This window comes from Crinia signifera, chromosome 12 (genome assembly GCF_055691185.1).
Source record: "Crinia signifera chromosome 12, ASM5569118v1, whole genome shotgun sequence".
NCBI lineage: Eukaryota > Metazoa > Chordata > Amphibia > Anura > Myobatrachidae > Crinia > Crinia signifera.
Genome location: NC_139228.1, coordinates 19101462 through 19115927, shown reverse-complemented (window position 1 = coordinate 19115927; position 14466 = coordinate 19101462). Strand labels below are relative to the sequence as shown.

At 45.9% G+C, this 14466-nt stretch overlaps 1 protein-coding gene across 1 annotated transcript; it reads right to left on the bottom strand.

Moving 5' to 3' along the window:
• Positions 1 to 755: 755 nt before the first annotated feature.
• Positions 756 to 7066, bottom strand: LRRC14B (leucine rich repeat containing 14B). Its single transcript, XM_083166690.1, has 2 exons — positions 6159 to 7066; positions 756 to 1508 (listed from the first exon to the last, which is right to left on the bottom strand). The coding sequence occupies exons 1-2, from the start codon at positions 7061 to 7063 to the stop codon at positions 866 to 868; spliced, it is 1548 nt and encodes a 515-aa protein (XP_083022816.1). The 5' UTR covers positions 7064 to 7066; the 3' UTR covers positions 756 to 865.
• Positions 7067 to 14466: the final 7400 nt, after the last annotated feature.

The following is a 14466-nucleotide window of genomic DNA, read 5'->3' as shown; positions in this document are numbered from 1 at the left end:
GCGCTGGTGTGAAAGGTTCCCGGGACAAAATCCCGGGCAAATTTCAACCAGGTACCAGGGTTGTTCCCGGGTTCAACCCGGGGACCTGGCTGGTGTGAAAGTTACAGGGTATACTTACCCGGGTTGCCGTGTCCTGTCCGATGGGAATTAATGCAGGCGGCGGGCGCAAATGACGGGACAGCCGGTGGATGATGATGACGCAGCTCTCCGGCGGCAGTGAGGACGCCGGAGAGCTGCGTCATCTTCATCCGCAGCCTGTCCCGTCATTTGCGCCGCCGCCTGTGTGGATCCCTGGCCTGCACGGAGGACCAGCAACCGGGGTGAGTATTCTCCCCACCTCCGCCGCCATCCCGCCGCCTGCCCGCCTCCTCCTCACACCAGAAAATGCAGGGACATTTCTGGTGTGAATGGGTCCAAACCTGGGAATGTCCCTGCTTGTCCCGGGAACTGAATTCCCGGGTTTGTCCCTGCATTTCTGGTGTGAATGGGGTATAAGTAGTAGACACCATTATTTAGCTGTTGCAAAAAGTACACCATTTTGGGTGTGATCTCTAGGTCAATGGCGTCAAAAGGTCGCCACAAGCAAAAGATCAACAGGAGAAAGGTTGACACTGGAAAAGGTCGTCATCAGTTTTTGGTGTCTATGTCAGCAGATGTCGACATGGACCCCGAATGAGTGTACTACGTTCCTTCTTATTTCTCCCTGCTCCATCCAGGCTTACTGGGTGGTAAAGTTAGAACAAGCCGGTTAAAAAAAAAAGAAAAAAAAGGGGCTTTTGTCGACCCCATGTCGACCCTTTGCTTGTGTCAACCTCTGTAGAATATACAGTTGAGATTCTTTTGCATTGAGTCTATTCGTACGTTGCTACAGTTTTTGCAGTGATGATGTGAAGGATTGTAAGGCATCTTTGAATGAAGCCAGTAGGCATACCCCAAGTTCACCGCTGGTCTCTTGTATTGCAGAATCATAGCTGCCGAACAGAGGCGAGATTGCCGATATATCTTCCCGTGCGGCGTGACGCAAGATTCTGCACAGGGATTCTTTCACATGGTCATATTTTTGACGATCAAACTTTGTGAGGGTCGCCTCATCGAGTGGGTAGCTGACATCCGCAGGGTAGCAGTCCTTAGGCACCGGAAACTCAATGTTCTTCAAGCTGGGAAGCTTGGCCAGTACTCTGAATATACGTCTTAGAGCTATAGACGTTAAAGGGTTTCCAGTGAATTTAAAATGTTCTAGTTTGACGCAGTGTATCAATCCCATCTCCATGAAGTGGACATTCAGGTCTCCAATGTCACATTCCTCTAGAACCAGAGTATGTAGAGAAGGTGAAGCCTTGTAGAGGAGCTTAAGAAACGTTGATGGGAAGAGTTCTACTACTTTGTGGCCACTGAGATCTAGAAGTTCCAGATGTTCTGCGTGGAGGCTGTTGGCTAAGTAAGCCATGTCTACATTGACCAGATCACAGTTCGATAGGTCCAGAACTTTCAAGGGTGTCTGCAGCGGGCTGGAGAAAAAATAATAATAATAGGTGGGAACAATCATGGAACAATCTGGTCGGTTACATAAATGTAGACATGGTTAATATAACCATGCACCATTGTGGGGTGTGGTATGTTGGTCCGACTGGGGGGACCCTGACAGTCAGTATCCCAACATCGGAATCCCAACTGTCGGTGCTCAGGCAGGGGGGCGAGCACAAAAAAGATCCTTGCGGGCTTGCTGCACTCGCCACAGGTTCTATTCTCCCTCTATGGGGGTGTTGGACTCCCCCCACAAGGGAGGATAGACCCTGTCAGTCAGGATCCCCCCTGGCGGAGCACCGGCAGCCAGGATTGTGATGTCGGGATACTGACCATCGGGATCCCCCCTGTCGGGCAGTCATCCGGCAGCCCCATTGTGGAGTAGGCTGACGTGTTGTCTGGACACTGTCTAAGTGTACCGCTGCGCTCGCCATGCTTCGGACACTATTATATTCTCCCTCCACGCCCTAGTGGATGGTAGGGCATGAAATACCGCCTGACGGCTCAAAATGTAGTCAAAAAATGCATGTCAACCTTTTCATGTCGACCTTTTGACCATGTCTACTTTTTAGCTGTCAACCTATTGACCCTTTTGACCTTTAAACCCTGCCGACCTTTTGACTGTCGACCTATAGTGGTTGACCTTATGACTGTTGACCTAGAGTCATTCTATGATCAGTCCGGACAGGGCCGGCGCCACCACTAGGCAGGTCTAGGCATTAGCCTAGGGCGCCGCGGCCACGGGAGGGTGGTACTGAGCCGCCGAGGAGAGGTACCATAGAAAGCAGGTGAGACAGTGAGCTTCCCTCCCCCCCATCCTACCCGTGAATCAACATTGAACCCCCCCCCCTGGAAACAGGGTGCTGGCGCCCGCCACAGTATCGCCCAGACACCCCCCCTGTGGTGCAGTATCGTCCCCCCCAGAGCGCGTGGGGAGGGGGGGGGGGCAGCGGGTGGCGGATTTGCCTGGGGTGGGGGGGAGGCTTGCACCGGCCCTGAGTCCGGGTACCCAGTTAAGGCCCATACACCCTAGTCCACAGTTCACATTTTCCAAGTCACCCGACAGGTTGAGCTAATTATTTCTCATGTGATTCTGTGTAGCTCTCTTTTTGCCATTTGGGCTGGTTTCAGCTCAAAACCGGCTACTGTGTATGGCCTGGCGATCAGCGCTGCAGTGCGCTCCCGCATCACCGCCGTCCTATTTGACAGGATGAGAGAGTTGCTATCCATAGTCTCCTACTATGGCAAGTCATTCACTCCTGTGAAAACAGCTCAGTGTGTATGCAGTTGCACCAAGCGATTTTCTGTCCAGCGATGTGAACATCATCGCTGGCCATACACGCTGGGCAAAAACGCCCAGGCATGTCCAAACTGTGTCCTTCAGCTGTTATGAAACTACACATCCCAGCATGCCTTGCCATACTTTTAGCATTCTCTAATAGCAAAACTGTGGCAAGACATGATGAGACTTGTAGTTTCACAACAGCTGGAGGTCCATAGTTTGGACATGCATAGTGTATGGACCTTAAGTCAAGTCTGGATACTGTTTTCTCAGTGTCTTTAACAAGTATAATACAGTTCTCACCAGATCTAAAATTAATACTAGGGTTTTGATAATAAAGGCCTTTAGTACAAATTGCATATGCAAATTAGGTCACAAATTTGATGGCGGTTTTGACAACATTAACCCCTTCACGACATTTGACGTATATATACGTCATGGTCGGGAAGTACTTCCCGACACATGACGTTTATATACGTCATGACTTCAAACTGTCACTGCGTCTAGAGACGCAGTGACAGAGGGACGATGTCTGCTGTCCCCGACAGCAGACATCCCCCCTCGCCGCCCGGGGGGGGCAGGGATGCCTCCCCCTGTCGGCGATCGCTGTGATTGGCTGTTCAAATCTGAACAGCCATTCACAGCGTTTCCTGTGTTACCGGCGGCTAAGCCGCTCGGTAACACAGGGATCGGTGGTGATCGGTGCTGTCAAGTACAGCACCGATCACCACCGATGTGCAGCCCCCCCCTCGCACCCGCCGGGCACTCACCCGGCAGCAGCAGCAGCTCCCCCGGCTCCCCCGGCAGCAGGCAGCTCAGCGCAGCAGCGCTGCCCTCCTCCCCCCTCCCCCCCGCAGCAGCAGCAGCAGCATCAAGCTGCACAAATAGTAAAATATAGTAAAATTAAATATTAGTACTGAATATATATATATATATATATACACACATATATATATAATTATATATATATATATATATGTGTGTGTGTATATATATGTATATATATATATATACACACACATATATATATATATATATATATATATATATATATGTGTGTGTGTGTATATATATATATATATGTGTATATATATATATATATACACATACACACACACATATATATATATATATATATATATATATATATAAAGATATTCCCGACATATGACGTATATATACGTCATGGTCGGGAGGTACTTCCCGACCGAAGACGTATATATACGTCATGGTTTTAAACTGTCACCGCGTCTATAGACGCGGTGACAGTTTGGAGATGTCTGCTGTCCCTGACAGCAGACATCCCCCTCGCGGCGATCGCTGCGATTGGCTGTTCAAATGTGAACAGCCAATTGCAGCGTTTTCTGTGTTACCGGCGGCTAAGCCGCTCGGTAACACAGTGATCGGTGGTGATCGGTGCTGTTAAGTACAGCACCGATCACCACCGATCGCCAGCCCCCCCCCCTCCCACCCGGCAGCCCCCCTCCCTCCCACCCACCCGGCTGCCGCAGCGCCAGCACCCCTCCCACCCCCCCGCCAGCCGCAGCGCCAGCCCCCCTCCCAAAGCTGGTGACCAAAATGGGGTCACTTGTGGGGGGGTTCCACTGTATTGGTGCTTCGGGGGTCTTGCTAATGCGACATAGCACCCACCATTCATTCCACCACCAAATATCACTCCTTCCCTTCTGAGTCCTGCCATGCACCCAACTGGTATTTTTTGGTCACATGTGAGGCATTGCCGTACTCGGGAGAAATTGGGGCACAGATTTTGGGGTGCTTTGTCTCCTTCATTCCTTGTGAAAATGAAAAATTTTGAGCCAGAACTGCATTTTTCTGTAAAAAATTACATTTTTTTACAGAAAAATGCAGTTCTGGCTCAAAATTTTTCATTTTCACAAGGAATGAAGGAGACAAAGCACCCTAAAATCTGTGCCCCAATTTCTCCCGAGTACGGCAATGCCTCACATGTGACCAAAAAATACCAGTTGGGTGCATGGCAGGACTCAGAAGGGAAGGAGTGATATTTGGATTTTGCAGCACAGATTCTGGTTGAATGACCCCCGAAGCACCCATACAGTGGAACCCCCCCACAAGTGACCCCATTTTGCAAACTACACCCTTCAGGGAATTCATCAAGGGGTATAGTGTACATTTCAAACCCCCAGGGGTTTCACCAATTTTGATACAACTGAGCTGTGAAAATGAAAAATTATTTTTTTTCATTTTCACTGCCCAGTTGTACCACAATTGGTGAAACCCCTGGGGGTTTGAAATGTACACTATACCCCTAGATGAATTCCCTGAAGGGTGTAGTTTGCAAAATGGGGTCACTTGTGGGGGGGTTCCTAACTTTTAGCATCTTATGGTGCCTAGAAACCTACATGGTGCCTAAAAAATAATCTCATAAAAAGGAGGCTCCAAAATCAAGTAGGTGCTCCTTCTATTATGAAGCCGGTGGTTTGGTCACCGTGCACACTAGGGCCACATATAGGATATTTATGAAAACCAAAGAATTGGGGGAATCAATTTTTAGTCACATTTCTCTAGTAAAATCTACTGTGTTCCTTAGAAAAATGTATTAAAATTGCAAATCTGCAAAAAAAAATGAAATTTTGAAATTTCACCTACACTTTCTTTTAATTCCTGTGAAACACCTAAAGGGTTAACAAACTTCCAAAATGCTGTTTTGAATACTGTGAGGGGTGCAGTTTTTGAAATGGCATCATTTATAGGGGTGTCTCACATACAAGTCACTCAAAGTCACATCATAACTGACCTGGTCCCTAAAAAAATCAGTGTTTAAAATTTTCTTGAAAATTTTAGAATTTGCTATTCATATTTGAAGCCTCCTAGTGTCCAAAAAAATGAAAAGGAGGTTGAAATAATGATTGCAACATAAAGTAGACATATGGTCTTTGTTAGTTATTAACTATTTTGAGTGGTAAGATTATTTGTCTCACAAGCAGAAAATGTGACATTTTGCAAATTGCTAAATTTTCCATTTTTTCACGACATTTTGGTATTTTTCACAAAAAAACACAGACTGTATCGACCAAAATTTACCACTAACTTGAAGTACAATGTGTCACGAGAAAACAATCTCAAAATCACTGGGATAAGTAAAAGCAAAAAAAAGTTATCCCCACTTAAGTGAGACATGTCAGATTTGAAAAAAAGGGCTCTGTCATGAAGGCAGAAACTGGCTCTGTCATGAAGGGGTTAATCGTTTCTTGAAAATATTATACTAAGACTAAACTCTGAATTCATTGAACCCTTAGTGGTCAACACCATTGGCCACAACTTACAGACTCACCAATTTACAAAAATAGTAATAATCATCATCATCATTTACCTCAGCAGCTTCCTGATCTTTCCGGTAAGTGTACAAAATGAGAGACTCAGTTCCGTCAGATACTTCATGTTGCTCAGTTTTTCTCCAATCCCAGATAAGACCGCGTCATCTTCTGCGGTGTAATACGTCACATTGAACGTTTTTGTCGGCAAGGTCAGTGACCTCAGTTGTGGGAAAGCGAGGTTGTGTAGAAGAACTTCAAGATGAGGAAGTTCTAAGCGAACGTTGTGAACAATCTCTAGCTTGCATATAGATGTGGGCTCAGCAAGTTTTAGTATGTAAAAGAGCTTTCTTAAAGCCAAATTGTCTGCCCTAAACCCAACGCATCGTATCTTCAGCGGGCAGTGGCATCTCATCAGCAACGCTTGTGCCACAAGTTCATAGTTCTTTTCTGTGACAAACAGGTTCAAGAGGACATCGATATGAACATCAAATACAGAAGGCGGGAAATCAAGCCCTTGCATGTCGGTCAGAAGTTCGAAACAGAGTTCGGAGATCATTTTAGTCCGTGCCCATCTTCCCAACGTCTTCTTACATTTGCAAGGTTGAAATTCAAGGTCTTGTATCGCTGTCAAGTCCACAACCGTAAGTCTTTTGGAGTAAGTCGTGGAGCAATTTAATACATAGTTTTTCAATCCCTTTAGACAAGCTGTCAACCCACGTTGGCAGGCCCAGTGACTGATATCCTCTGGGCAGTCCAGCGATTTGCCCAGTAGTTGTCCGAAGTTGAATTCTGCCAGTGGCCAGTTTTCCAATAAGATGACAATTAAGTCTTCCTTCTCGTGCAGGTAGGACGTCTTTAGTAAGAGTGGGTAAAGGTTATGGGCCACATTGCTGATGTTGTTCTTGGCATATTCCTGGTTGGATATAAAGGCTTCCGTGCAGATAAATCTCAGCGTCTTCATCCTGCAAATGATAATGATTCTGCTCTCTGACTTGGCTATCGCCTACTTGCTCTCTTGAGCTCAGCCGGTGTCAGGATTTATTTTTAGATGCAGCTGACACTGGAATTTGTTTGGGAATGAAAACCACCAGCCTTATGTCAGTCTCCCTGTTCTTAGGCAGCTTCCCAGTCAGTACTCCGATTGTGCATTAGGGAGAAATATATATATATATATATATATATATATATATATATATATAATACACCTTTTAAGAGAGATATATAGAAAATATTCTCAAACGTATGCATTTGCTGATCACTTAATTTTGGGCACCAGGGCTTGCTGGTATCAGTAAATCTATAACCCTGAGGGACTGCCCGGCATGAAAATCCTAGGATATCCAATTGTAAAGCGCAACGGAAAATGCTGCGCTATATAAGTAACTGTAAATAAATAAATACAATATCAGTAGTTTATGATATATTCAAACTACCAACTATCCTATGGCCAAAGTAAAAAAAAAAAAATTTGTTTTTGTTTCATTCTAGTGTTTAGACTGAACAACAACTGAACCTCTTGACCATATCTGTGTGGGTTGTTGCCACATTATTGGCTGAATGTTTTCATTTTCAACTATTTTTATATATATATGAGGTTCTTGGCATAGTATTGGCCAATAGTACAGTATGTGCCTGCCCACCACTCGTCAAGGTGACCTCGTCGGACAGGTCCCTAACATTATAAGGGTTCACCCCTGGGGTGCAGGGCACCCCCAAAAAAGATAAAATGGAGTATCAGAGTGTAAGTTAAAATAAAATAAGAGTGAGATATCAGAGTGTCAGTATAAATAGGGAGGTATCAGAGTGTCGGTATAATAGTGAGATATCAGAGTGTCTGTATAATAGGGAGGTATCAGAGTGTCGGTATAATAGTGAGATATCAGAGTGTCGGTATAATAGTGAGATATCAGAGTGTCAGTATAATAGTGAGATATCAGAGTGTTGGATACCTCACTATTATACTGACACTCGGATACCTCACTATTATACTGAGTGTCATAATAGGGAGGTATCAGTGTTAGTATAATAGTGAGGTATCAGAGTGTTTGTATAATAGTGAGGTATCAGTGTCGGTATAATAGTGAGATATCAGAGTGTTGGTATAATAGTGAGATGGAAGCAGTATGAAATCCCGGCGTTCAAAACCTCGACGCCGAAATCCCGACAAGGGAGGGGACGTGGATCGCCCCCCCCTTGCGGGCTCGCTGCGCTCGCCACACAACGGGCCCGGTGCCTCGCTACGCTCGGCACACTAATTTATTCTCCCTCCAGGGGTGTGTGGACACCCACGGGGGGGAGAAAGTGTCGGGATTTCGGCGGTTGGGATTCTGAACGCCGGGATCCCGACCGCTGGGATTTTAACTGCATCCCTAGTGACATATCAGTGTCAGTATAATAGTGAGATATAAGAGTGCCGGTATAATAGTGAGATATCAGAGTGTCGGTATAATAGTGAGATATCAGAGTGTCGGTATAATAGTGAGATATCAGTGTCGGTATAATAGTGAGATATCAGAGTGTCGGTATAATAGTGAGATATCAGAGTGTCGGTATAATAGTGAGATATCAGTGTCGGTATAATAGTGAGATATCAGAGTGTCGGTATAATAGTGAGATATCAGTGTCGGTATATTAGTGAGATATCAGAGTGTCGGTATAATAGTGAGATATCAGTGTCGGTATAATAGTGAGATATCAGAGTGTCGGTATAATAGTGAGATATCAGAGTGTCGGTATAATAGTGAGATATCAGAGTGTCGGTATAATAGTGAGATATCAGAGTGTCGGTATAATAGTGAGATATCAGTGTCGGTATAATAGTGAGATATCAGAGTGTCGGTATAATAGTGAGATATCAGAGTGTCGGTATAATAGTGAGATATCAGTGTCGGTATAATAGTGAGATATCAGAGTGTTGATATAATAGTGAGATATCAGAGTGTTTGTATAATAGTGAGATATCAGTGGCGGCAGGGCCGGCGCAAGGCACCGGAGCGCCCCAGGCGAGTCGGGGTGGAGGCGCCCCGGTGCGGGGGGGGGGTGTGTGTACCTGTCCTGCTGCGGCGCTGTGTATTTAAATCTGGCGGCGGAGGCAGCGGGGGTCCCTGCAGTCCATTAGAAATCACGAGCGCTATCCGCCGGGCTATGCGGAAGCGCTTCTAGTCTGAAAACACTGGCAGCACGCTGATTGGCTGAGATCAGCGTGCGCCGTGCTGCCAGAGTTTTCACACTAGGGGTGAGATTTAATAGGATGAGAGATTCAGAAAGTGAGAGATTTGGGAAGAAATCTCCAGTTTTTTTAAAGCGGCAATCATTTACACTGCAAAATCAAACTGGGTTTGCAGTGTAAATGATTGCCGCTTTAAAAAACCCTGGAGATTTCTCACCAAATCTCTCACTTTCTGAATCTCTCATCCTTTTAAATCTCACCCCATAAGCGCTTCCGCATAGCCCGGCGGATAGCACTCGTGATTTCTAATGGACTGCAGGGACCCCCGCTGCCTCCGCCGCCAGATTTAAATACACAGCGCCGTAGGACAGGTACCCGGGCGGCACAAAATGCCGCCCTTCAGTGGCCGGCGCCCTAGGCAAATGCCTAGATTTGCCTAGTGGTGGCGCCGGCCCTGAGTGTCGGTATAATAGTGAGATATCAGAGTGTCGGTATAATAGTGAGATATCAGAGTGTCGGTATAATAGTGAGATATCAGAGTGTCGGTATAATAGTGAGATATCAGAGTGTCGGTATAATAGTGAGATATCAGAGTGTCGGTATAATAGTGAGATATCAGAGTGTCGGTATAATAGTGAGATATCAGAGTGTCGGTATAATAGTGAGATATCAGAGTGTCGGTATAATAGTGAGATATCAGTGTCGGTATAATAGTGAGATATCAGAGTGTCGGTATAATAGTGAGATATCACAGTGTTGATATTATAGGGAGGAATCAGTGTGTTAGTATAATAGGGAGGTATCAGTGTTAGTATAATAGTGAGATATCAGTGTTAGTATAATAGTGAGATATCAGAGTGGGGATGCAGTTACAATCCCGGCGGTCGGGATCCCGGCGTTCAGAATCCCGACGCCGGAATCCCGACCGCCGAAATGCCGACACTTTCTCCCTCCGTGGGTGTCCACGACACCCCTGGAGGGAGAATAAATTAGTGTGCCGAGCGTTGCGAGGCACCGGGCCCGCTGGGTGGCGAGCGCAGCGAGCCCGCAAGGGGGGGGGCGATCAACGTCCCCCCCTTGTCGGCATTTCGGCTGCCGGGATTCCGGCGTCGGGATTCTGAACGCCGGGATCCCGACCGCCGGGATTCAATACTGAATCCATCAGAGTGTTAATATAAAAATAAAAGTGAAGTGCAGTATCAGGAAAGTGAAAAAAATGGCTGCTTGGTGTTAATTGTTAAAAGTGAAAGGATTTATATGGGACAGTGTTAAATATATAAAAAAACAAAGAATGATGTAATGTTAAATGGTGGTGCCCCAAAGAGGTCCAGAGAGCAATCCAGGGTGCCCCAAACGCCAAAAGCTCACCCCACATCTGACTTGCTATATAATAAGGATCTTACCTGTAGTTTGGCTATACCATTGTGCAGTCTTATCAATTACCTAGCTCCCAACAGGTAGTGGCAGTCATACATGGAAGTCCAGGAACAGAGCATTTTCTCCCTGAAGGAGAGGGTCAGGTAGGCAACCATGATCTTGTATTATCTGTGTACTCATCTATATCTCCATACGTTTACATGCAAACTGACTTATGCGGCTGGTCTTAAAGGAGACCTTATAGGTCTGCACAAGCCGCTGAATACTTGTTTGAAAGCAGACCTGAATGCCTGGTTAACAATACAGGTCCGCTAATTGCTGCATTGCCGGCATGTTTCTTCTACAGCAAAGTTTTAAAAAGAAAATGGCTAGAGATAAAAAGACATCGGTTTACCAGCAGAATGGGACACATTGTGTGTATTTGATAAAGTGGAGAGAACATCAAGCGTAATATCAGAGATAATTAAGTGCCCTATTTGTATATCCACAAGGCCAAATAGTGATGTTTATTGCTAAAATTATTGGAGTATTTTGTCAACTGGTATTTGTTTATCATTTATTAATGGGTATAATTGAATTTCACTGGTTGCCAGCACTTCCTTTCCATTTTTTTGGGTATAAACATTATTTAAGAGATTTCCTTATTTAGAGCACATTTAATGCATTTGTTTTAGGTGTCTGCACTGTTTTCTTTCTGCACATTTTCTCCTTATCCCAGTTACAGGACACTCGTTAGCCCTCATGTGAGGTGACTCCTTCTCCTGGGACTAACATCATTCAGGAACACTTTGTGTCAGATGATGTTTCCATCTTGTATTCACCATTTCCCTCTTCGCTTCCCTCGTTGTCCTGGTTCTGGCTGATGATTTCACTTACTGTACAATGTCCGGGAGCTGTACATTGCTTTGTGGAAAATGGAGGTGCGACAGAAGAGTGCGTCTCAGAGCAGCTTGACTGGTCTTGTGCCTGATTGCAGCAGCAATATCCCAAACCTTATGGTCCCCACACTCAGGGTGACCTTCAGACATTTTGAGTGATTTTACTAAATCACTCAGAAAATGCATGTAAATCGCTGTGTGTGTGTAAACCACACAGCAATTTAAATGCAAGGCCCTGCCGTTCTGAATCTGCCCAAGATTCAGAATGGATGGGTCAGATAATTTCAGTGCAGTCGCTCAGAAGCTCCTGCCTCAGAGTAGGCGATGCAGCACCCTGACCCCCCTCCCCTCCATCTGCAGAACTAACCCTGGTGATGACCTGGTCTCAGGGGCGGCGGTCCTGGTCCTCATGGCTGGTAATCCAGGTTCCCTTCATCCATCGGCGCGGTGAAACCCCCCCCCTAAAAAACAAAACAGTAAAATGGCCATGGCTAGCTACATCATTGCCCCGCCCCATAGAGCTGGCTACATTAGCCAGCTCGAGACAGAGGGCAGCCAGTTCGACAGAGGAGGAGCAGAGAAGAGCTCCAGAAGAACAAGTCCTGGGAGGCAGTGGCGATGCAAAAGAGCTGAAAGGCCACCGCCCCCAGGTGAAGAACACAGATGAAGACGCTGAAGCCATGAAAAGCAGCGTACAAGATGCACTTTAATAAAATATTTAAAAAAACGTGTTTGTGTTTTTATGTTAATATTTCCTTTACAGGGGGGGCTATAGGTACTGGCAGGCCTTTAATGCCCCACATGCTGGTACCTGTGATTCTCCCAAGTACCAGCATGAGGGGCAGGCTTGCTGGGACCTGTAGTCCTACTGTAAAAGACAATATTACTGTTTAAACAAGCTATCAACCCTGCACCCACCGCCCAGGGGTGCAGGGGATAGCCTCGGGCTTCAACCCAGGCCTAGAGTGCCCTGGAGAGGCAGGACCCCTTTATTTGGGAGGTCCCCACCTCCCCCAAAAACTCTTGTCCTGGGCTGAGTAGTTAGGGTGGGTAATGCTTTGGCCACGGGACTCCATCAAGCTTGTCCCCCTGGCTATGGCATTACACCCCCTGCTAGTGGAGCCTGGTCCCCAAAATATGAGGGACCCCTATTTGTTTTGTCCCCGTATTTTGAAAACCAGGGCCGGCTCAAGTGCTAGTCCCCAAAATATGAGGGCCCACCACTCACTTTGTCCTCCATATTTTGGGAACCAGGACCACTCCAGAAGTCCAGGGTTGGCCATGCTTGTGTGTGTGGGGGGACCCCACGCCATTTTTTAACATTATTTAATTATTTTCCTATTATAGACAAAGATGACACTCCCCCAGGCTTTATTCCAACCCATTATTTCAATTTGAAGACTTTTTTTATTTTCCTGAAGTCGCTGAAACACTTTGGCCGGTATTCAATGCTGTGGGTGAGCGGCGACAGCGAGCAGAGCTTCCTGCTCGCTGTCACCACTCACCCTGTCAGTATTCAACGCATCCCCCCCCCCCTCATCCGCCAATTCCCCCTCGCTCCATTTTTTGAGCGAGGGGGAATTGGCGTATGCGGCTCCAGAAGCAGCGAAACTCGCGGCTAAAAACAGCGCGTTTCCTGCATTAGCCGCGGGTCTCACTGTTTTGGGGAATTTCCCCAGAACGTGGAATAGAGCGAGCGGCCAGCGCGGGGGTTAAACAGCGAGGCTAGCTGGTTTTCTGCAATCCTCGCTGTTTAACCCCCTCGCCGGCCACATTGAATACCTGCCTTTGTGAGAGATTTGCAATGTCTCATGCTGAATCTCTCATTATGAATATCTGGTACAAATCTCTCCGTGTGTAGGGCCCTTTAGATTTAAATTCTTATTCAAATAAATGTCACAATTATATTTTACATCATCATCATCATCATATGCCAATTTTACAGTGCTTGTACCCTTTGTTATCTAGCGAGTTGCTCCAGTTAATTTAAATGACAGGTGTGGCCTCCTGTCCGGAACTACAACCATTTAGTCATCTCACAATGATCACAATCATGCAGACCCATTGGGAAAGAGCATAACAATGTCCACCCCAAGCCTTTACTCCAGACCAATGGAAAGGATCAAAGTTTAAACAACTACAGGTATAGCGGATGTAGGATATAATACAGCTATGAATTCCCAACTGCATGCCCTCTGTCTGGTTTCCTTGCATTAACAAGTGACCCCACAACCCACTTCCATTCCCTATATTATCCATAAACTATCCCCTATTCTAGCTCTTAAATCCCCTGACCTCCTTGTCACCTATTAAAAAGGCAATTTTTCCTGCCTCCAACATATCATTCTCCACAAACCATGGAGTCCAGATTCTGCTTTTCTAGCTCTCAGATACACACAACTGATGCTAAAAACAAACAACTGATGCTAAAAACAAACTTCTATCTAATGCACTTACCTCTGGTTATTTCCCCACCTCTAGCACTATAAAATGAACTCTGAGAGAACTTGCAGCCATTCTCTCTCCCCCGCATGACAAAGATCTTGTTTTCCTGGTGCAATTTGGTATAAATAGAATACAATCTGTAATTCTCATCTAAGGCCCGATTCACACTGCATCACTGTGCTGCAAATCTGAATCTTCAGCACAGCGATCAGGTCAAGACCCGCCCCCGAATCAGGCACTTAGTCATTTAAACCCAGCCAGTGGCTTTAACAGTCTTCTAGTTATTTAAAAGGTCAATTTACATGGATGGTGCAACTACAAAACCGGATGAAATAAATAACATTTATGGAATACATGTAACAATAGTAATTGTGCAGCAGATTTGTTAAATTCTATTTCTTTACAAAAAAGAGCCATGTAGAGGTGTGTGGGATGTTTTGTGCGGTATTCGTTCCAGACCGCTGGATTCTGACGGTCCTTTCCCTGACATCCTGA